General features: G+C 42.9%; 3 protein-coding genes across 4 annotated transcripts; all 3 read left to right on the forward strand.

The window, feature by feature from the left end:
• The first annotated feature begins 2572 nt into the window (after positions 1-2572).
• On the forward strand, positions 2573-5162 carry LOC121570389 (ankyrin repeat domain-containing protein 54-like). 2 transcript variants are annotated; one of them, XM_041881845.2, is made up of 8 exons: positions 2573-3278; positions 3573-3620; positions 3733-3831; positions 3970-4041; positions 4220-4267; positions 4359-4483; positions 4579-4686; positions 4849-5162. In XM_041881845.2, the coding sequence occupies exons 1-8, from the start codon at positions 2900-2902 to the stop codon at positions 4921-4923; spliced, it is 954 nt and encodes a 317-aa protein (XP_041737779.2). In that variant the 5' UTR covers positions 2573-2899; the 3' UTR covers positions 4924-5162. The 2 variants fall into 2 exon arrangements, with proteins under 2 accessions (XP_041737779.2, XP_045068332.1); XM_045212397.1 differs by having other exon boundaries at positions 2576-3008.
• A 4163-nt stretch (positions 5163-9325) lies between these two features.
• On the forward strand, positions 9326-19218 carry LOC121568971 (HMG box-containing protein 4). The gene is made up of 13 exons (XM_041879513.2): positions 9326-9405; positions 10124-10213; positions 10364-10500; positions 10589-10664; positions 10781-11377; positions 11525-11728; positions 11861-12051; positions 17024-17105; positions 17207-17271; positions 17415-17514; positions 17685-17860; positions 18169-18291; positions 18465-19218. The coding sequence occupies exons 2-13, from the start codon at positions 10177-10179 to the stop codon at positions 18507-18509; spliced, it is 1833 nt and encodes a 610-aa protein (XP_041735447.2). The 5' UTR covers positions 9326-9405; positions 10124-10176; the 3' UTR covers positions 18510-19218.
• A 1776-nt stretch (positions 19219-20994) lies between these two features.
• Positions 20995-24184, forward strand: si:dkeyp-69e1.8 (uncharacterized protein LOC100001340 homolog). The gene is made up of 3 exons (XM_045212398.1): positions 20995-21385; positions 22345-22499; positions 22609-24184. The coding sequence occupies exons 1-3, from the start codon at positions 21361-21363 to the stop codon at positions 23491-23493; spliced, it is 1065 nt and encodes a 354-aa protein (XP_045068333.1). The 5' UTR covers positions 20995-21360; the 3' UTR covers positions 23494-24184.
• Positions 24185-24453: the final 269 nt, after the last annotated feature.

The following is a 24453-nucleotide window of genomic DNA, read 5'->3' on the forward strand; positions in this document are numbered from 1 at the left end:
GACTCTACAAGGTCTCGAAAGCATTCCACAGGGATGCTGGCCCATGTTGACTCCAATGCTTACAACAGTTGTGTCAAGTTGGCTGGATGTCCTTTGGGTGGTGGACTGTTCATGATACACACAGGAAACTGTTGAGTGTGGAAAACCCAGCAGTGTTGCAGTTCTTAACACAAACTGGTGCGCCTGGCACCTACTACATACCCCGCTCAAAGGCACTTAAATATTTTATCTTTCCCATTCACCCTCTGAATGGCACACACACAATCCATGACCATGTCTCAATTGTCTCAAGGCTTAAAAATCCTTATTTAATCTGACTCTTCATCTACACTGATTTTAAAGTGGGTTTAACAAGTGACACCAATAAGGAATCATAGCTTTCACCTGGATTCACCTAGTCAGTCTGTCATGGAAAGAGCAGGTGTTCTGAATGTTTTGTACACTCAAAAGTTTGGACACACCTACTCATTCAAGGGTTTTTCTTTATTTTTACTATTTTCTACATTGTAGAATAATAGTGAAGACATCAAAACTATGAAATAACACATATGGAATCATGTAGTAACCAAAAGTGTTAAACAAATCAGAATATGTTATTTTATATTCTTCAAAGTAGCCACCCTTTGCCTTGATGACAGCTTTGCACACTTGGCATTCTCTCAACCAGCTTAATGAGGAATGCTTTTCCAACAGTCTTGAAGGAGTTCCCACATATGCTGAGAACTTGTTGGCTGCTTTACCTTCACTCTGCGGTCCAACTCATCCCAAACCATCTCAATTGGGTTGAGGTCGGGTGATTGTGGAGGCCAGGTCATCTGATGCAGCACTCCATCACTCTCCTTCTTGGTCAAATAGCCCTTACACAGCCTGGAAGTGTGTTTGGGGTCATTGTCCTGTTGAAAAACATGATAGTCCCACTAAGCGCAAACCAGATGGGATGGCATATCGCTGCAGAATGCTGTGGTAGCCATGCTGGTTATGTGTGCCTTGAATTCTAAATAAATCACTGACAGTGTCACCAGCAAAGCACCCCCACACCATCACACCTCTTCCATGCTTCAGGGTGGGAACCACACATGCGGAGATCATCCGTTCACCTACTCTGCGTCCCAAAAAGACACGGTGGTTGGAACCAAAAATCTCACATTTGGACTCATTAGACCAAAGGACAGATTTCCACCGGTCTAATGTCCATTGCTTGTGTTTGTTGGCCCAAGCAAGTTTCTTCTTATTATTGGTGTCCTTTAGTAGTGGTTTCTTTGCAGCAATTCGACCATGAAGGCCTGATTCACGTAGTCTCCTCTGAACAGTTGATGTTGACATGTGTCTGTTACTTGAACTCTGTGAAGCATTTATTTGGGCTGCAATCTGAGGTGCAGTTAACTCTAATGAACGTATCCTCTGCAGCAGAGGTAACTCTGGGTCTTCCTTTTCTGTGGCGGTCCTCATGAGAGCCAGTTTCATCATAGCGCTTGATGGTTTTTGCGACTGCACTTGAAGTAACTTTTCAAAGTTCTTGAAGTGTTCCGTATTGACTGACCTTCATGTCTTAAACTAATGATGGACTCTTTGCTTATTTGAGCTGTTCTTGACATAATATGTACTTGGTCTTTTACCAAATAGGGCTATCTTCTGTATACCACCCCTACCTTGTCACAACACAACTGATTGGCTCAAACGCATTAAGAAGGAAAGAAATTCCACAAATTAACTTTTAACAAGGCACACCTGTTAATTGAAATGCATTCCAGGTGACTACCTCATGAAGCTGGTTGAGAAAATGCCAAGAGTGTGCAAAGCTGTCATCAAGGCAAAGGGTGGCTACTTTGAAGAATCTCACATATAAAATATATTTTGATTTGTTTAACACTTTTTTGGTTACTACATGATTCCATATGTGTTATTTCATCGTTTTGATGTCTTCACTATTATTCTACAATGTAGAAAATAGTAAAAATAAAGAAAAACCCTTGAATGAGTAGGTGTGGCCAAACTTTTGACTGGTACTGTATATACCAAATATTTTGGTTGAACAACTATCCTGACTCCTCAGAGTTGACCGCTTATCCCATTTTAGTCCTTAAAGCATATTTATATATTACACTAAATTGTGGCATGTTTTATATGATGTAACTTTAGATTTGAATGTGTACAAACAGTATGGGTGATGGTGGGTTTTCATTACATGGTGATCTATGCATTATGCATTATTTATTTTTTATACTGTTTGTGTAGGCCTACTACTATTTATCTGCTTACTTTATTTTCTGTTGCAACAGATGTAAGACATTAAAGAGAGAGAACATAATGCTCTGATGTTTACATGTTTTTGTAGTATACAGCGTATGGGCAAAGAATATTTCTTGAATTTCTTCACTCTAAATCGTATCTGTTTTCAAGATTTCTTGAGCGTAAAATCTCACATAGAACTAACGCGATATTCAATACTGCAAGCACACATCCCGCCTGTCCCGATTGCTCATTGGCTTTTGCACGGGAGTGGGGTGCTTTGTTTTTCGAGTGGAAAAAAACAACGTTGACTCTGATTGGTCATAGTCCTTCTCAACTTTCCTCTGTACAATAGGAGCGCCTTTTACTGCTTGTTCTCCGTGAGAATTGAAAATATGAAACAGGAGACATTTTGGCTCTTGTGACAGGCGCTCATATTGAATTCAAGGCATGAACATATGAGCCACAATGGTAAATGTGTGTAGAATAGTTTCTGTATTGATGTCCTAGTGCCAGCGATGGCAACGGAGGAAATAAACGACGTATTCAAAGTTCTAAGTCAGTTCATCAACATAAATTACTATTTTCGTAGCTCCTAGTACTGGCTTGCGAACGAGGATCAATTTGAAGAGAGAACGGCTAAATAAATCTTCCATATGAGTCGGTGAACATGGACGGGTGGAGTCCAATTGTTGCAACAGCTTCTGACGATGAACGTTCAAGCTCCGAGGGTGAACACACGGTGGAGACTGGATCAAGAGAAACGGAGGAGAAAGAGGGTGAACTAAAGAGAAATGATGAGAGGATGGATGGAGGTGCTGCTGAGGGATTTGGGATAACTGGATTCGGGGAGGGCACGGTGAGATTGAGTCGTACAGGACAGACCGCTGAGCAAGAACTTCGGTACCTCCACTTGCTATGGGAACCCAGTCGAGTTGGATTAGGGGCGGGTGGCGCGAGCAGCAAACCCGGGAAGGTGACAGGGTGTAGAGCGAGGCGACAAGGGAGAGCCCGGCGAAATGTGGGGCCCATTAGAAAATATATTTATGGTACAGAAATTCCACACACTCAAAATTGGAAAATGTTTTTGTGTTGATGGAAGAGTTGACTGTGAATTCCAAACCCAATCATGAGGTGTAAATAGTGTAAAGCTGTCTGAATGTTGCGGTGGGACTGGGATGTCATGCAAGGCTATGGCTCCTGAACTTTGATAACAGTATCATCAGTATGCATTATACTAGCCTAATACATCAGACGGTGATAGGCATTTCCACACTCAACGCGAGCTTAGCATTATACCTGTTGTTTACCTGAACTTTGGCATGTTTGTTCATTCTCTCTAGTGGTGAAGAGGTTTCGAGAGGCTGCCAATGGCAACGACATTGATACAGGTAGGCACTGAAGAGAACTATTGGAACATCTCTATTGTAAGTCTCAACAAGACTAAGTAATATATGGCATCCCTTTCAGGTGTTTAAAGTTTCTGTCTCTTTTTTTATCCAGTGCGCAGGCTTCTTCAAGAAGATATAGACCCTTGTGCAGCAGATGACAAAGGAAGAACAGCCCTCCACTTCTCCTCCTGTAACGGCAACGAGAGCATCGGTAAGTCAAAGTGAGAAGTGCAAGGGACTCATGATTCATTACTCAACAGAGTAATGACATTGTTATGAACTGATAATAATCACATCAGCATTACTGTGAACAAATTATTAACTCGTCCCCTTCCTTCTGGCTCTGCAGTGCAACTTCTTCTGAGCTACGGTGCTGACCCTAACCAGCGGGATGGCCTTGGGAACACCCCTCTCCATCTGGGTAAGAACAATACATGGCACAGAAAGTATAGCATTTAGTTCAGTGGTGTACAACATTGCTACTTTAGGTCCCGATGGCAGAAAAGTAAAAGATGAAAAATGTATTTTGATTTTACTTTTCCATGACTGAAAAATGTATATATTCCACAATCTTTCCACTTCTGCACCTGTCTCTGCAGCGGCCTGTACCAACCATGTGCCTGTAATCACCACATTGCTGAGAGGAGGTGAGAAGCCATACTGTATGTATGAACACACATGGACATACATACTGTACACCAGCTGAGGGTAACTTGTTAATGTTGTGTTTCTGTTCAGGAGCACGTGTGGATGCCCTAGACCGAGCAGGAAGGACCCCCCTGCACCTGGCACACTCCAAACTCAACATCCTGCAGGAAGGAGACTCGAGGAGTATAGAAACTCTAAGAGGGGAGGTCACACAGGTAATAAGGGGTTATAACAACAGCACTATGTAAACATTAGTATACCAACGTTTATTTGGTGCAGTCTGAAATTCTCTCTCTCCATGGCTCTGTAGATCATTCAGATGCTGAGGGAGTACATGAATGTGATGGGACAGAGTGAGGCCAGAGAGAGACTGGACCATATCTCATCACAGCTGCAGCACACACGCACCAAAGAACAGGTAAGACACATTTGTGTTTAACTCGCTCTCTCTCACACACACACACCTGTTTTTTGGCATTGAACCAAATGGTAACACAACCAACTGATATCATTCTTATTACTTGGTACAAGCATGAATGAGCCTTCACAGGTGACAATTATGGCTTCTCTTCTGTTTCAGGTTGATGAGGTAACTGACTTGCTGGCCAGCTTCACGTCACTCAGTCTACAGAAGCAGAATTTGGGGGATAGGTAGAGGGGGCTGTCTTTGTGGATACATTCTCCTGTTTACCACGGGGGTAATGGGCATACTACTGTGATAAAGTACATAAAAAATATATTTATGAACTCATTACCTTTGACTGTTGTGTTGGTCTCCCTCTCAACATCATATTTGTGTCACTGCCTTTTTTAAATGTTGCCTTGCATGTGTTGTACATTAATGTTTACTGTAAAAAATGAATCATGGTCATTGTTGTAACAATCTGAGTTAATGGATGAATAAAATATGTTTATAAGAAAAAGAGGGTGTCTTTGTAGACTTGGTGTAACATCAATATGCATTGTCAGTTAATGCAGTTGTCATTATCTCATTCATAGAATTAGTAAATGGAAAATAATTGTTACATATTGGTTACATTACAATATCTTCAAATTAATAGAAGCAATGTATATTTCCCGCAATAGGCCCTTTTCACGATGACGTCATCTAACTTCCGCCTTTCCGCGTAGCAGGTTAACTTCACTTCCGTTCGCCCGTAACCTGAGACTTCTCTTCTGAGGTACGTTTAAGTTAAATTAGTAAAGTTAAGAGTAATAATGTTTACGTATATGCAATGGTTTGTAACTTGCTAACGTTATTGTTAATTCATAATTGTTCACTGCCTTAGTTACTTAAAAAGTGGGCTAACGTTAGCTAACAACAACTTAGTACCAGATACCGATAACGCTAAAAGGTAGCGTTACATTGCTGCCTGGCTGTAATGTAACAAGTTTACTTAGCTAGCTATCTAACCCTTTGTTAGGCAGTTAGTTTATTCATGAATGTATAGTAACTCACCTATTCAAATACTGTTGTGCATGATAGCTAGATAAATATTGATTCCTGGTCAAAGCTGAATGTTAATTTAGCTGTTTCTTTTCTCCCGGTGTCTGTATCGCAACAGTATCCCATCCAACACCGAAGCATGGCACAATCTTCGAGAAGATGCTATTGCAGTGTACCATTTTGTTCAAACAACAACAGAAATTCCCGTATCTTCCCGTAAAATCTCCTCAGCTCAGCAGGGGAGGACACTCTTAAGACCCAGGCCATCGCCCGGCTGAGGATTTTAGTCGAGAGGGCCATACGGAGGGTGAAGGAGTACCATATCTGGGATGGGCTTGTTCCTCTTTCCACAGTGGGTTCAGTGAATCAGCTGTGGGCCATCTGCTGCCTCATGTCGAACTATCAGGGACCTCTTGACATTAAAGGAGACAAACCAGTCTGATGTTTTTGTCAACTGGAAGTTGTATATTTCCTGAGTAAGCTAGATGGGCTGTAAATAGAAGTACTTTTATATTACTGTATTGTATGTACAAAAAAATGTAAATATGAATTAACTTTGTTGGTAATTTAATTGATCTAATGTTATACTGTATGTTTTTGTTAAGGGTAATAACTTTTTCATAGCTATTAATGAACCTAATGTGATATATTGTAAAAATATCCAACTATTAACCATGTTATGTGCTTATGTGTCATGGCACTGATGGAACTATTAAATATATGTTTGCAAGCAACTGCTTCCAATCCTTTTTGATTTTGGTAAGAGCATTTACAACATCGTAATCCTTTTCAAAATTTGTATTTCAATACATAGATATACAGTATATAACACAATTAAGTTCATTTGCAGTTAAAGAAAAACATGTCGACATTTACATCACAATCCTTTTCAAAATGTGTGTTTCAGTACATAGGAGATATACAGTATATGACAAGTTAATTTGCAGTTAAAGAAAAAAATGTCAAAGGTTCACCTTCCACATTTACCTTAACACTATTTACACATAAAATTCTGCCTTATGTTTTATAACTTAAGAAGACATCCATGTAGATGTTATAATAGAAATGATCAAGCTTCTGTCGCATTGAGTGGATAATCTCCTCATCCCTAAAGATTCTCTCAACTGTGAAGTCAGTGCGGGTATCTGTAATGAAGTCACACCACTGAAGTCCGCTTTAAGGCGAGTTGGCCTTGAACCTGATAGTAGTATTTGTGGCTCTTCTTAAGGCAGGCCTGGCCTTTAACTGTGATCAGGTGTTTAACTTGGGTAACATTTTCAACATCGCAACTCTTAACCTCAGCAAGACCAAATGGTGGTGCTTCTGTTGGGCAGAAGACTTTAGCATCCGGGCTGGCTGCAAGGTGAGGTGAATCAGGGTGGATGATGACCCCGCATTGTTTCAAGAGAGACATCACAAAAATCAGAATATTGCCTCAGTATCTCAGGTTCCAGATCCAACCCTCTTCTCATAGCAGCTGTCTGAGGAGTTCCTCTCAGAATGCGGGTTGCCAAAGCCTTGGCAGACAACTCCCCACGAACATGGCATATTTCACGGAATCTGCTGGCTGTCAGTCGGGGTTTGCGTACCTGGCTCCACAGCTGGCATTCTGACTGCATTCTTGTTTCTGCTTCAATAGCAGCAGACATCTCCTCTGACACAATCAGGCTGTCCAAATGACATTGTTGTATGTAGTTGGGCTCAAAATCAATGGGAAATTTAAAGTTGTAACCTTCAATAGGCAACTGAGGAAACTCACTGGCACCAGGGTGTTTAATAATATCTCTACTTAATTCTAGAGGGCACTGGTAAGAAAGCACAGACCCAAATGGCACAGGGCCAAATTTAGAGTCCACCAAATTAAGGCCCTCAAGCCCGTGCAGCAATTTGCAAATCCCTGGTTGTGGACGGATGTCTTTCAGTTTCTCAGCACTGGCCATGACGTGAGGATCCGGAATAGGCCCTGGCATGAAAAGTGAGATATGTCAAGTTTAGATTTCATTAAATGCCACCTTATCTTTTTCACTAAAAAGACAACCACACTCATCCAGTCTCGTACATGCTTCTAATACAAATAAAAAATATCCACTGAAAGTCTATATAAAAAGTAACAAATAATAATCACTTTTATGTTTGTATTATTTTAGAAATGCACTAAAGTCTTTGTGCTCTAGTACAGGCGGGGGGCTCATTCAGACTCACCATCATAGGCTCGGTACAGTGTGCACTTCACACCAGCTCTGACACTTGTTTTTTTCTTAGCCGCTGGTTTACACACCGCCATATCATTGGTGGCCTCTGGTACAATTCCCTGTGATATAATAATGATGAACAATACATTGTCAAAAGTCAATACAAACTGCAAAGTTCTGCATCAGTGTAACAAATAATGTCTGACCTGTGTCCTAGGCCGGTGCCAGGTCTGCAGTGCGCTGGTGCATGACAGAGGCAATGGCACTGTCTTAAAGCCCATGGTAACATAGTGAGCACTTTGAAAAAGAAGTGCTACTATGTGATTACATAGTGCTTTCCCCAGCAGAGCAGGAACATGACATGTGATTGAGTACCACAGGAACCTCTGCAGAGTCTAGTGTAACCTGTTCATAGAGACATAACAATTAGTGCTGTACTTACAAAACATTTTTTCTGCGTTTCATTATAAACTACTGTACACAATTTTCAAAACCCAATTTCTTTTTTTAATTAAGAAAAATTGGCTGTTCTGAAACCTTTGACAAGTAGTGCCAACACTTATCGAAAATTTGAACATTTTGAGTTATCACAGAATCTTTCCCAGTCTTTATTGCCGTCAACAACCCACATCGGTTTGTTAGAATTTCGTTGTGTATTAAGTTTAATGATACAAAATCAGAGCTCAGACTGAGAAACAAACTGATCCACAGTGGAACATTGTGGAATCATTCTTATTAAATCTGCAACCGCAGCAAAACACAACAAAAAGAAAACTTATCTATCTTAACCTATCTTATCATAATGTTAGAGAACTGTTTATCTGAGAAACCTGAAGCCGATGAGCCTCCTCATTTTTCTTCATGGACCTGTAACATCGCCCTCTCACTGTCACCTCACCGTTAACTACACTTGAGACTGTTTCAATACAGTGATTGGGAGAAAGGGCGCAGCATTAGCCATTAATACATTACTGACTCTTATCTTACGGTCGATACAAACAGCAGTAATATTAAAAAGAGGCTGCAAAACAGAAACTCGTCAGCTCATAACCTTCGCTAGCATAGGGCTAATTTAAGCTAAATAAAGATAAACACGTACCTTCATAATCAAACAGGTAACCTTCAACGAAGAACTTGTAGCCTTTATCAAGCTTCGATCTTGAAGTAAGGGACCACTTGTCAGCAAGTCGTTCTACGTCGTTAAGTCGTATTGGTGGCAGATGTGAAAGGGACTGGGTGAACTCCATAATGATGTGCTACTAGCTAAGCGTTCCTAAGCGACACCGGATGTAAACATAACCTGCATCGCGGCAGAACGGAAGTTGTCTGACGTCACGTGAAAAGGGCCTATTGGCATTGTGCACTACAATAACGTACACAATTTAATTGTTCTGATTCGCTACATCCCAGTCAAGTCCCTCCCCCTGCCGACATGCGTCGTTGTTGACTGGTATCAAAGATGGCGACTGGAACCGCGTAAATTGGTGAATCCGGAGAGGTAGTAAAATTACATATAATTGTACATTTCTTCTCTCTTTGCGACAGTAAAATGCACATGTTCTCACCTCAGTATGCTAAAAAATAATTTATGAACCAAATGCTTGGAAATGACTTTCTTTCTCGATTTAGACCGACATAGGCCTAGCTGCACCAGAAGCCACGGACTGCTATTGCAGTACCTTCCGGATAACCCAGCACATAATCAGCAATACGAGTTAGAAGGGGTTTCAAATGTTGGGAGTTAGGGACTCTCAGCTAATGAAAGGGGGTGTGTTTGTGTATTTTTTCGAAAGTAGGCGGGAATTTATCCTTCAATTACCTAAACACACTTCAGTTTTGTAATGTATCTATTATTACTATAGGCTCAAGCATGCCATTTATCAGTGTAGACCGTTATCCAAACTTTAAGGAGAGACGGCAATTACAGCAATTGAATGTCCCATCTCATCACCCATATGTGGTGGCGGGTTGTAACAAGGCAGTTCTTGCTTTTTGACGGGGCTTACTCAGTTTGATCAATTTGGTGTACAAATACTTCTTTATTGTTGTCTCAGTCTCTTATTTATGACATCCTTTCATTCACAGTGAAATGTAAATATCCTGTATTTTGCAGTGAAACTGCTCTCAGTCACATGTCCTTGTTATATTGGCTGAGTCAGTGGCTGATGTTTCCTCCATATCCTTATGACTGTGTTCTAATATCTTCCTAATGTTAGTGACACCCTGACACAGAGAGACGAGCAAGCGGGTTGAGAAGAAAAGAGAGATCATGGCTTTTGAGGAGATCAAGAAGAAAGGAGTAGTTGGTAATTTGTGCCAGTTCTTTCCTCTTGTGCCTCTTATGTTCTTTTGAAGAAATTTGTCAATAATTTAGTTATTAAAAGTCATCATCATCATTCCAATTGTCATGCAATGCCTGAAGTTCCCATTGTGCATTACAACTATCTCTTTCTCAGAGGTAGGGATGGAAGGGGAAGTGGGCCTTGTGGCTGGTCGCAGTCAGAGAGAGAAGAGGAGATCATACAAGGACTTGCTCAGAGAGGAGGAGGAGATTGCTGCGCAGGTCCGCAAGTCCTCCAAGAAACGGCCCAAGGTAACACCAGAACACTGGCTTCAAAATGTAGTGCCATGTAGTTTCTGTTGGTTGTAAATTTAGTAAAATCCTGTATTTTTCTGTTTAGGACTCTGAACTTTTCTTATTGGGAGGGGACTCCCACAAGAAGAAGAAAAAGCACAGTGAAGACTACTATTATAGAGGTAAGGGAGGAAGGAATTCTGCTCTGTCAATAAAAAATATTGAATTATTTGTGTGAATTTTACGCTGAACAGATTCATTACTGTTCTCACTCTCCCTTCATTATGTTCTTTACCAGACCAGCAAGGCTCAGGCGCACCTCCCCACAAGAAGAAGCGAAAGTCGTCGGACCACTCCCCTTCCCTGTCCTCCTCGTCTTCCTCCCATCCCACAGACACAGCCATGGGGCTCCTACAGGCCATCACCTCCCCTATGGCCACCGGCTCAGACCCGAGCCCACACCTGCACAAGAAGCCCTCCTACCCTTCCTTCTCTTCCTCCCACTCCTCCAAAGACCGCAAACGTGATGGGAGCACCGGAGGAAGCAAAGGCTGCCACTCCTCTCATTCCCGCCCTATGTCCTCATCCTCCTCTTCCAAAAAGCACTCCTCCTCCTCCAAGTCGTCGTCTCTGTTCCATGGCGGTACCAGTTCCCCTAAAGGAGATCTCCTGAACCTACGCGAGCCGGATGGGCTGAGGATGAAGCTCATGCTCTCGCCTAAGGAGAAGGCCGAAGGAGAGGGCTTCCCCTTCCCTCCCCACTCCTCCTCATCCTCAAAAGGAGGGATAAAAAAGGAGAAGGACAGAGACCGGAAGCAGCTCTCTAAAGTCCCCAAGAAGATGCAGCAGAGCCGAGATCCACTGCCTGTTGTGGGTAAAGAAGTGGAGGTGGAGGGTAAGAGTGCCTTTGGCAACATTAGGCATAGATTTATCACTATGAGACATGATTAGAAACACAAATTTGCATGTGTACTTAACCACTTATCCTGTATTTGTATTGATTCCTGCATGAACCCTATGTCCTCTCTCTCTTGTGTGTCAGGGCACTACGGCGGGGGTATGGGGGGAGACAGCTCCTCCTCAGGGGGCGAACTGGAGGCAGGAGAGCTGGTGATAGACGACTCGTACAAGCATCTGTCAAAAAAAAAGAAGAAGAGCAAGAAAAGCAAGAAGAAAAAGGAGAAAGAGAAGGACAGGGAGAAAGACAAAGGCGGGAGAGAGAAGAAGCACAGCAAAGGATCAGGAGGTGATGAGAAACTTTTGGAACGCTGCCTCTAGTCTGCCTTAGTCCTATTGCAGAAAGATGTTTAACATTGGTTTCTTGAACAGTTACTTTCATTATGCATTCTAATACATGCTCCTTGGATGCTTTCTCCAGGAGACCCATCGAGAAGCCACACCCATACCCATGGCTCAGCCAATCACACTGCAGCTGGTGGAATGTATGCCACAGGGGCCCCCATCCCTACTCCCATCCTTACTCACCATCATCAAAGTAATGAAGTAGCAATGATGGAGAAGAAGAAAAAGAAGGAGGAGAGGGAAAAGGAAAAGCAGGAGAAAGAGAAGGTAAGAACCAAAACAGATTGGTAGTTTAGGCTTGTAGACAGTGTTTCCTGCATTTTGTACAGTGTATATATCAAATCAAATGTTATTGGTCACATACACATATTTAGCAGATGTTATTGCGGGTGTAGCAAAATGCTTTTATTTATATATTTATATATATATATATACACTGCTCAAAAAAATAAAGGGAACACTTAAACAACACAATGTAACTCCAAGTCAATCACACTTCTGTGAAATCAAACTGTCCACTTAGGAAGCAACACTGATTGACAATAAATGTCACATGCTGTTGTGCAAATGGAATAGACAACAGGTGGAAATTATAGGCAATTAGCAAGACACCCCCAATAATGAAGTCATTCTGCAGGTGGTGACCACAGACCACTTCTCAGTTCCTATGCTTCCTGTCTGATGTTTTGGTCACTTTTGAATGCTGGTGGTGCTTTCACTCTAGTGGTAGCATGAGACGGAGTCTACAACCCACACAAGTGGCTCAGGTAGTGCAGCTCATCCAGGATGGCACATCAATGCGAGCTGTGGCAAGAAGGTTTGCTGTGTCTGTCAGCGTAGTGTCCAGAGCATGGAGGCGCTACCAGGAGACAGGCCAGTACATCAGGAGACGTGGAGGAGGCCGTAGGAGGGCAACAACCCAGCAGTAGGACCGCTACCTCCGCCTTTGTGCAACGAGGAGCACGAGGAGCACTGCCAGAGCCCTGCAAAATGACCTCCAGCAGGCCACAAATGTGCATGTGTCTGCTCAAACGGTCAGAAACAGACTCCATGAGGGTGGTATGAGGGCCCGACGTCCACAGGTGGGGGTTGTGCTTACAGCCCAACACCGTGCAGGACGTTTGGCATTTGCCAGAGAACACCAAGATTGGCAAATTCGCCACTGGTGCCCTGTGCTCTTCACAGATGAAAGCAGGTTCACACTGAGCACATGTGACAGACGTGACAGAGTCTGGAGACGCCGTGGAGAACGTTCTGCTGCCTGCAACATCCTCCAGCATGACTGGTTTGGCGGTGGGTCAGTCATGGTGTGGGGTGGCATTTCTTTGGGGGGCTGCACAGTCCTCCATGTGCTCGCCAGAGGTAGCCTGACTGCCATTAGGTACCGAGATGAGATCCTCAGACCCCTTGTGAGACCATATGCTGGTGCGGTTGGCCCTGGGTTCCTCCTAATGCAAGACAATGCTAGACCTCATGTGGCTGGAGTGTGTCAGCAGTTCCTGCAAGAGGAAGGCATTGATGCTATGGACTGGCCCGCCCGTTCCCCAGACCTGAATCCAATTGAGCACATCTGGGACATCATGTCTTGCTCCATCCACCAACACCACGTTGCACCACAGACTGTCCAGGAGTTGGCGGATGCTTTAGTCCAGGTCTGGGAAGAGATCCCTCAGGAGACCATCCGTCACCTCATCAGGAGCATGCCCAGGCGTTGTAGGGAGGTCATACAGGCACGTGGAGGCCACACACACTACTGAGCCTCATTTTGACTTGTTTTAAGGACATTACATCAAAGTTGGATCAGCCTGTAGTGTGGTTTTCCACTTTAATTTTGAGAGTGACTCCAAATCCAGACCTCCATGGGTTGATAAATTTGATTTCCATTGATAATTTTTGTGTGCTTTTGTTGTCAGCACATTCAACTATGTAAAGAAAAAAGTATTTAATAAGATTATTTCATTCATTCAGATCTAGGATGTGTTGTTTAAGTGTTCCCTTTATTTTTTTGAGCAGTGTATATATATATATAATACACACAGTTGAAGTGGGAAGTTTACATACACCTTAGCCAAATACATTTAAACTCAGTTTTTCACAATTCCTGCCATTTAATCCTAGTAAGAATTCCCTGTCTTAGGTCAGTTAGGATCACCACTTTATTTTAAGAATGTGAAATGTCAGAATAATAGTAGAGAGAATGATTTATTTAAGCTTTTATTTATTTAATCACATTCCCAGTGGGTCAGAAGTTCACATACACTCAATTAGTATTTGGTAGCATTGCCTTTAAATTGTTTAAATTGGGTCAAACGTTTCGGGTAGCCTTCCACAAGTTGGGTGAATAATAAGTTGGGTGAATTTTGGCCCATTCCTCCTGACAGAGCTGGTGTAACTGAGTCGGGTTTGTAGGCCTCCTTGCTTGCACACACTCTTTCAGTTCTGCCCACACATTTTCTATAGGATTGAGGTCAGGGCTTTGTGATGGCCACTCCAGTACCTTGACTTTGTTGTCCTTAAGCCATTTTGCCACAACTTTGGAAGTATGCTTGGGGTCGTTGTCCATTTGGAAGACCCATTTGCGACCAAGCTTTAACTTCCTGAATGATGTCTTGAGATGTTACTTCAATATATCCACATAATTTTCCTTCCTCATGATACCATCTATTTTGTGAAGCGCACCAGTCCCTCCTGCAGCAAAGCACCCCCACAGCATGATGCTGCCACCCCCGTGCTTCACGGTTGGGATGGTGTTCTTCGGCTTGCAAGAACCCCCTTTTTCCTCCAAACAAAAAGATAGTCGTTATGGCCAAACAGTTCTATTTTTGTTTCATCAGACCAGAGAACACTTCTCCAAAAAGTACGATCTTTGTCCCCATGTGCAGTTGCAAACCGTAGTCTGGCTTTTTATGGCGGTTTTGGAGTAGTGGCTTCTTCCTTGCTGAGCGGCCTTTCAGGTTATGTCGAAATAGGACTTGTTTTACTGTGGATATAGATACTTGTGTACCTGTTTCCTCCAGCATCTTCACAAGGTCCTTTGCTGTTGTTCTGGGATTGATTTGCACTTTTCGCACCTAAGTACATTCATCTCTAGGAGACAGAACGCGTCTCCTTCCTGAGCGGTATGACGGCTGCGTGGTCCCATGGTGTTTATACTTGCGTACTATTGTTTGTACAGATGAATGTGGTACCTTCAGGCGTTTGGAAATTGCTCCCAAGGATGAACCAGACTTGTGGAGGTCTACAATTCTTTTTCTGAGGTCTTGGCTGATTTCTTTTGATTTTCCCATGATGTCAACCAAAGAGGCACTGAGTTTGAAGGTACGCTTTGAAATACATCCACAGGTACACCTCCAATTGACTCAAATGATGTCAATTAGCCTATCAGAAGTTTCTAAAGCCGTGACATAATTTTCTGGAATTTTCCAAGCTGTTTAAAGGCACAGTCCACTTAGTGTATGTAAACTTCTGACCCACTGGAATTGTGATGCAGTGAATTATAAGTGAAATAATCTGTCTGCAAACAATTGTTGGAAAAATGACTTGTGTCATGCACAAAGTAGATGTCCTAAACAACTTGCCAAAACTATAGTTTGTTAACAAGAAATTAAAAAATAAACTTCCGACAAAAAGTATTTGATCCCCTGCTGATTTTGTACGTTTGCCCACTGACAAAGAAATTATAAGTCTATAATTTTAATGGTAGGTTTATTTGAACAGTGAGAGACATAATAACAACAAAAAAATCCATAAAAACGCATGTCAAAAATGTTATAAATTGATTTGCATTTTAATGAGGGAAATAAGTATTTGACCCCCTCTCAATCAGAAAGATTTCTGGCTCCCAGGTGTCTTTTATACAGGTAACGAGCTGAGATTAGGAGCACACTCTTAAAGGGAGTGCTCCTAATCTCAGTTTGTTAACTGTATAAAAGACACCTGTCCGCAGAAGCAATCAATCAATCAGATTCCAAACTCTCCACCATGGCCAAGACCAAAGAGCTCTCCAAGGATGTCAGGGACAAGATTGTAGACCTACACAAGGTTGGAATGGGCTACAAGACCAACGCCAAGCAGCTTGGTGAGAAGGTGACAACAGTTGGTGCGATTATTCGCAAATGGAAGAAACACAAAATAACTGTCAATCTCCCTCGGCCTGGGGCTCCATGCAAGATCTCACCTCGTGGAGTTGCAATGATCATGAGAACGGTGAGGAATCAGCCCAGAACTACACAGGAGGATATTGTCAATGATCTCAAGGCAGCTAGGACCATAGTCACCAAGAAAACAATTGGTAAGACACTACGCTGTGAAGGACTGAAATCCTGCAGCCCCGCAAGGTCCCCCTGCTCAAGAAAGCACATATATAGGGCCGTCTGAAGTTTGCCAATGAACATCTGAATGATTCAGAGGAGAACTGGGTGAAAGTGTTGTGGTCAGATGAGGCCAAAATCGAGCTCTTTGGCATCATCTCAACTCGCCGTGTTTGGAGGAGGAGGAATGCTGCCTATGACCCCAAGAACACCATCCCCACCGTCAAACATGGAGGTGGAAACATTATGCTTTGGGGGTGTTTTTCTGCTAAGGGGACAGGACAACTTCACCGCATCAAAGGGACGATGGACGGGGCCATGTACCGTCAAATCTTGGGGGAGAACCTCCTTCCCTCAGCCAGGGCATTGAAAATGGGTCGTGGATGGGTATTCCAGCATGACAATGACCCAAAACACATGGCCAAGGCAACAAAGGAGTGGCTCAAGAAGAAGCACATTAAGGTCCTGGAGTGGCCTAGCCAGTCTCCAGACCTTAATCCCATAGAAAATCTGTGGAGGGAGCTAAAGGTTCGAGTTGCCAAACGTCAGCTTGGAGAAGATCTGCAAAGAGGAGTGGAACAAAATCCCTCCTGAGATGTGTGCAAACTTGGTGGCCAACTACAAGAAACGTCTGATCTCTGTGATTGCCAACAAGGGTTTTGCCACCAAGTACTAAGTAATGTTTTGCAGAGGGATCAAATACTTATTTCCCTCATTTAAAATGCAAATCAATTTATAACATTTTTTACATGCGTTTTTCTGGATTTTGTTGTTGTTATTCTGTCTCTCACTGTTCAAAGAAACCTACCATTAAAATTATAAACTGATCATGTCTTTGTCAGTGGGCAAACGTACAAAATCAGTAGGGGATCAAATACTTTTCCCCTCACTGTAGTCTGCTCATCTCCTGCTTGTCCTTTCTCTCTCAGCCCAAGAAGAAGAACACAACAGCGTACCAGGTGTTCTGTAAAGAGTACAGGGTCAACATTAACGCAGAGCAGCCGGGACTAGGTGGGGAGAGTTATTCCATTTTTATAATTACATTGGAACTATTCATAATTGTGGTACATATGTTATACAAAACCTAGAGAAAGACTTTACTGTTTTTGCAGTGTTTGGGGAGCTGAGCAAAAAGTTGGCAGAGGTGTGGAAACAGCTCCCAGAAAAAGATAAACTGGTAAGTTTCACTTGAAATGATCAATTTAAGAAGAGATTTGATTGATAATTCTGAGAAACATTTGAAATCAATTTAAGAATTGCGTGCCTGCACTATGCTATGAGTCATGGTCAATGGCCTAAATTGCTTCTATATACACACAGGTTTGGAAGCAGAAAGCTCAGTACCTGCAGCACAAGCAGAACAAAGCTGAGGCCACTACAGTCAAACGCAAGAGCTCCACAGATGGAGTCAAAAGCAAAGGTTAGAGCCCATCTGCAGCCACATTGGCCTTGCAGCTCTATCAGCTTTGACAGTGATTACAAGTCAATCAGTAGTCCTGTCCCTTCTCTATGCTGCTTTATCTCTCTCAGTAGTCCACTGGACACTCATGTTCAGTTGGTCACTGCGTGTGTTGTATTTGTGTGTCTCAGGCTCTATGAAGGGCATGGGGCTGGGAGCAGGGCTGGTGTCCCCCAGCCGGGCGTCTGTGGGTGTGTCCCTGTCACCAGCACGGGTCCCTGACGTCGACCCAATTGACGCGGCCGCCCACCTGCAGCTATTGGGAGAGTCCCTGTCCCTCATCGGCCACCGGTTACAGGAGACAGAGGTACACACACCAACTACCTATTCCCTGTATCTTTTAACTTAGCTGTTTTTTTTAGTCATTTAGCAGACGCTCTTATCCAGAGTGACATACATTTTCATACTGGCCCCCCGTGGGAATCGAACTCACAACCCTGGCGTTGCAAGCGCCATGCTCTACCAGCTGAGCTACACGAGACCAGCTGTTGTGTCCAACCTTACTCTCTTCACCTACAACAGAAATGTCTCATTATCACGTTCATATGAGTAAAGACTGAACAAAGATTTGTGTGTGACCACTAGACTAACTGCCTCTGCTCTCATCTCCCTCAGGGGATGGTGGCAGTGTCAGGCAGTCTCTCTGTACTGCTGGACTCCATCTTGTGTGCCCTGGGACCCCTGACCTGCCTCACAGCACAGATCCCCCAGCTCAACGGGTGTCCCCGCAATGTCTTGGTAAATCACTCACACCTTGCCATCTATCAGAAATGTTGTTCTAAAAGGTTTAATGTCCCACTTGGGCTGTATAGAGTAAAAATATGTGGCTGTAGTGACAGCACTTTGTGTGACAGCATGTGTGTTGCATAAGGCCAGCCTGTAACATTTCTCTCCTTTTATGTCTCTTTCAGTCCAACACCTTGGACAACATTGCCTACATCATGCCTGGGCTGTGAAGACCACAGAAACATTCCTTTCCCATCTACTGAGTGTCCTCGCCATGAAGTAAAACGTTTGGAGTGAGAGTGCCCATTATAGAAGCCTGGCTTGGGATGCAGACTATTATTTATGCCGCAAGGCATTGGAAAACGTGGACATTAATAGTTTCAACATGTTTTTTTAAATGTATTTTTAAATTTGTTGTTAATTTTCTATATATATATATTTTTTTTTTACTGAAACCTATTTTAATGAACACTCTTATCTTTCCCTCTGGCATGTCTGTTAGTGTCTTCAGATTTAACTGTATGTTCTTGTGAATGTGTGCGGGCGTGTGTGTTTTCTGTGTGTATACAGTATCTCCAGAGGCTAGTTTTTACTCAAAAGGACAAGCCGGGGCCCAAATCCACCATTGTTCCTCTTCCATCAACATACCATGAAAATAATATATTTGACAACTGCTCATGTTTGTTTTACCAGTTAATTACATAATGACTTGCTCTTTTGTATATATGCTATTTTACTGTGTATTAAGGTTTAGATTTTGATTGTAGAATGAAATTTGTATACGGTAGAAACATTTTCAGGCAACTGCAATCAAACTACTGTTGTGGTATTTGCAGCTTTTGAAGCACAAAGCCACATTTTCATTAATACATTTCTTCCTCTGAGTATACAGTATGGAAATGTTTACAATAAAAATGACAGTGTCAACATGCAGACTAAGCATAGCAGACTTATATGACTGGTATGTACCACCACCACCTTATTTAAACTACAGCTGTTGTTCTGACACCTACTCAAACCAATTAATTAATAAGGCTTATATTTATTGTAACAAACCGTTGTAGTGTATCAAATTAATTGACCTTTTAAGGCCAGTTATACCTACAACTGAAATTGCTATTTTTAAGTGAGTAAAGTTAATTGTACATGAACTGCAGCAGGTGCTCTTGAAGAACTCTCAATGTCTCACCATTTATCTCAGGATCCTTGTCAGATTGAGGATGATATGCTCTTCTCTACAAATACAGTAAAACTAGAACACTATTTCTGTGTTTCCACATGACTCTATGCCCCAGCCAGGGAGGAATGCGAAACCTTCCCTAATGACGTGCTTTGGATTTTTGGTGGCATTTGTTAACCCAGAAGTAAAATCTAGCGTAATTTGGTCAGCTGCGTGATTAACTTTGTGTTCATATGTGTTAGAAATTGAGAGAACGTTTGGTGATACTGATGATTTGTCGCCACAGATGGTTTGTTTACATAGCAGGTTAAGTTAACTAACATAGCTGGTTAGGATAATTAACGTGTTAGGTTAGGAGAACTAACGCAGCAGGCTAGGTGAAATAATGTAGCAGGTTAGGAGAGTGAGGTCAAGATTTCGCCTCAATCACACCGACAGTGTTTTTGAATTTTGGTACACCAGAAGTACATTCATTTCCGATGGAACGCTGCGTTTGACTTTTAGCATTGCGTTGAAGAGTCAGTTGCAGTGCATTCTGTGTGGTGCACACATTGGATTTATCGAACGTATGCGTCAAAACTGTAGACGGCTTGACAGAAATGGTTGCAGAAAGTGAATGTTGAACTTTTGTTGCACACATATCTAGATGATGCTGCGTACCATATTGCGCGGAACTCTGTTGGTGTGATCAGGCGTTAGGAAAAGGGCTCAGTTACAACGCTACGTTGACAACGGTAGTCCCCGACTCGACCACTAGATGGAGCTGTAGTCCTACTCCATCTAGCCACAACGGTAGAAACGTAAACAAACCATTTGTGGCGACCAATGACTATGTATATATGAAGGTGGCGACAAATAATCAGTATCGACATTACACCGGGTCTTCAACCTGTTCTTGCCCAGGCACCCCCTCCCAGGCAAACCGGCGTTCCAGGGACCCCATCCTACATTAGACCCCAAAAAATATCACGTCTTGTCTTATCATCAGGTGAATGATGATGGCAAGGAGAAGTAATCAACATTTTAAAATGAATAGATTTGGTAAATCGTTTTTCATTATTTTGACCTCCCCATGTAATCTGGAAGAGGAAGTGTAAACTCTAGCATAGCCTATTAGCTGGAAAGGTAACTCCAAACACAGCAGCTGTTTAACTGGTTAAACAAAGGTTAGCCATGTGTTGTCAAACATATATGTCCAAATCAAAAAAGCTTACCAGAAGCCAGCGGCACTTCCACACTGGTAGCTTATTTGCAGGTGCTATTTCAAGGCCTATGTCAGACACTCCAGTGAGTGTAATACCAAAGACTGTGTAATTTTGTATCTTCTTTACCTGCACTGTTGGAGCTTAAGAATTTCACTGTAACCTGCAATTACATCTGCAACCCTGTCATTGTGATTAATAAACTAATCTAATCTAATATTATGTTGTTGCTAGCAATATTCATAAAAACATTTAAATACAAATATTTATATTTTCGCGGATCCCTGCAGTACCACGTGCCTCCGGTTGTATCCCATAACAATATAATGCACATCCCTTCAGTTCTGGCAGATTCTCGGTCTACACACAGAATCTGCCCACGGGAGATTAGATTTTTGGAAGTTTGAGCAAGTATGCCTTGAACATATTGATTATAGTGTTGTTGCATAGTTGGCATTTGAAGAAGTCAGCCTACTTGACTTTTTTTGTCACTGCATCAAAATACCCTACAAAAACGTAGCAGGCTAAAACAGGATTTTCTTGAAGAGCATTGACTGTACGGCTACGCCCTGACGACTGCAGAAGCACACGGCACAGATCGATCCCTCTTCTAGTGAGTCAGGACGTAGGAACGAGGAAGTTGACTAGGGTGCATACTAAATACGGAAAAAATATCTGGCAATATCGCACAAGCAAAAGATGGCATCAGGTCCCCCACAAACAGGTACATGTAGCCTACCAATTATTCACGCAGGTTTCAGGAAGGGTAGGCTTTGACTTCGCGTTTGTTTATGACTGCTTCATACTCGCTTGTGCACTGTTAACTCTCCACAAACGCACTTTACGGCCTGTCAGTTTTTAGAACGTGAGGGAGACTGTCTCCGCATTACGCTTGAGCGTATGTCTGTCTTTTGGAATTAGAGGAGACGTGTTTACATTGTATGCTACATTTTATAGGCCAGGGTTTCACAAACTCGGTCCTGGGGCACGTTTTGGGTTTTTGCCCTAACACTACACAGATTATTCAAATAATAAAAGCTTGATGATGTGATGGTTATTTCTCCCGAGTGCTAGAGGCGTCACTACAGACCCGGGTTCCGATCCCGGGCTGTATCACAATCGGCCGTGATCGGGAGTCCCATAGGGAGGCGCACAATTGGCCCAGCGTCGTCCGGGTTAGGAGAGGGTTTGGTCGGGGTAGGCCTTCATTGTAAATAAGAATTTGTTCTTAACTGACTTGCCTAGTTAAAGGTTAAATGCTAGGGCAAAAAACAAAACGTGCACCCAGGGGGTTTCCTGATTGAGTTGATTCTATGATTATTTATTTTTTTGTCTCACAGGAAAATATGTACAATGCCTCCATTGTTACAATATATATTTGGGCAGAACTTTCAGAGATACAAATGTCATTGCTTATTGAACAGTACTAATGTAAACGGGAGGCCAGTATAAAAAAATATGTATTCACTAACTGTAAGTCGCTCTGGATAAGAGCGTCTGCTAAATGACAAAAAAAAAAAAAAATATATATATAAAAATAAAAATAAAAATAGAAAAATAACAATAACAAAAGAAACAAAAGAAAGCAGAGATCGGATGACAGAAGCTTGTGATGTGTGCAGGCTACTGAATCCTCCTTTTCTAATAATACTCCTTCCATCTCCTCGCCTTGTCCCAATGCAGAGCTGAGGCTGGTTCTGCTGGGTCGGACAAGAGCAGGACAGAGTGCAGCTGGAAACACCATACTGGGCCGCCAGGCTTTCCTTACCCAGACTGCCAGTGAGCCAGCTGTCACTCAGGAATGTGAGAAACACAGAGGAACCATTGCAGGGAGATGGGTAAGATACTTTGTTCATTCTTTAAAAAGGACAGTAGCCTACACACTGATCAAATTACTTAAATGTCAACAAGAGGTTCTAACCTCACACACTCTGTTTTTGCGTGCAGGTATCAGTGGTAGTCACCCAAGATTGGTTCTGTTCAGAGCGCCCCCCGGAGGAGGTGAGGCACCATGTCTCCTCTTGCGTGGCCCTGTCGGCCCCAGGGCCTCATGCCTTCCTGCTGTGTGTCCCTGTGGACCGGCCGGCTGACATGGAGCTGCGGGCCCTGGAGTCCCTGGAGAAGGTTTTTGGCTCCACTGCAGTCAGTGGACACACCCTGGTCCTCTTCACCCACACAGACCAGATGGTTCTGGGACAACAGCTGGACGAGTACATCGCCACCAGACGCAAAGACCTACTGGAGCTGGTGGTGATGTGTGGAGACCGCTATCACTCTCTGGAGAGGAGGAGTAGAGGAGAGAGGGATGAGAGGAAGAGTGTGGAAGAGCTGCTGGAGAAGGTTGAACAGACTGTAAACGAGAGTGGGGTGGAGTTCTACAGCTGCCCCCTCTACCAGGAGGCTGAGGCCAGGGTGAGAGAGAAGCAGGCAGAGATAGTGCGGCAGAGAAGAGAGGGAGGTGGAGGGGGAGAGGAGCTTGATGAAGAGGTGCCCTCCTCAGCCTCACCTCCAGAGCAAGAGCTAGACGATGAAGAGATGGCAAGAGTTAGGGAGGAGGCAGAGCGGAGTGTGCACAACTTGAACATAGACACCGACGGTATCACCTCTCTTTCTCCTGCCTCCCCCTCTCCTTCCTTTCTCTCGTCCCTGTGGCAGGGGTTGACAGGGTGGCTGAGGAGGCTGCCCAAGATGCTGAGGATGGAGTCTCTGCTGGGGGCTTTCGTTGGCCTGTTTGTAGGTGGGCCCGTTGGGCGGATGCTGGGGGCCACTGTGGGCTCAGTAGCCACTGAAGTGGGGAGAAGGAAGACCCTGAAGACAGAGAAAAACAAATAATGGCAATGGGATACATATCTCCAGTTATTAACCTTAAACGGTCATTTCACAATTTTTCAACTTCATATTCATCATCTCCAGCACCACCCCAACATCAACATATGTGAAAATGGCGCATTTCTATGTTTTGTAGTAAAGAAGATAGCGAAAGATACGTTTTTCCAATGACATCATCAACCAGTTAGTAGATAATGCCTACTCATAATTAGTCCAAATCACACGATGCACACCGCTGATGTCATTGGAAAAACGTATCTTTCTCTATCTTTCTTACTACAAAACATAGAAACACACCATTTTCACATATGTTGATGTTGGGGTGGTGCTGGAGATTGTGAATATTAAGTAGAAACATTGTGAAGTTTCCCTTTGTCATTTCACTGCACTTATGTTTTATTGTGCAATTGGCTTGTATTTGACCAACGTAAAGTCCTCACAATACTTGTTATAATATATTTGTTGTTTCACTATTGGCATGCCTATTTTGACTGGTCATATTTTCAAAACCATGTATTGTAGAACTTATGGTAGGGCCAACTAAGGACTTCAAATAGAGGGGAAGTTACATACATGATCCACTTGGTGGAGACATTGACCAAAACATTGAAGTTGAACATAAAATATTTGAGCTCAACTGAAAACAAATACCTTACTGCTAACTAAAGGAAATAAAATACAATTTCTAAGGCAATTTGTTGTGTCCTGTATATGTCACACAGTTGATACTTTTAAAGCATACAATTACACATTTCCCTCAGACTGAATTTTGTCATTTACTGTCTTTGCAAAAATTTTAAAGCACTATATCAGGAGTTGAGCATAGGCTACTTAGAAATAAGATCTTCACGATACATGATAGACAATGGAGACCTCAACTATGGACGGACCATCTGCATCAGTGTGTGTTAGCTGATGACAATTGCTAGAGCTTGTAGAGGGAGTTCTGGTGATGAGTGTGGA

This window comes from Coregonus clupeaformis, unplaced genomic scaffold (genome assembly GCF_020615455.1).
Source record: "Coregonus clupeaformis isolate EN_2021a unplaced genomic scaffold, ASM2061545v1 scaf0010, whole genome shotgun sequence".
NCBI lineage: Eukaryota > Metazoa > Chordata > Actinopteri > Salmoniformes > Salmonidae > Coregonus > Coregonus clupeaformis.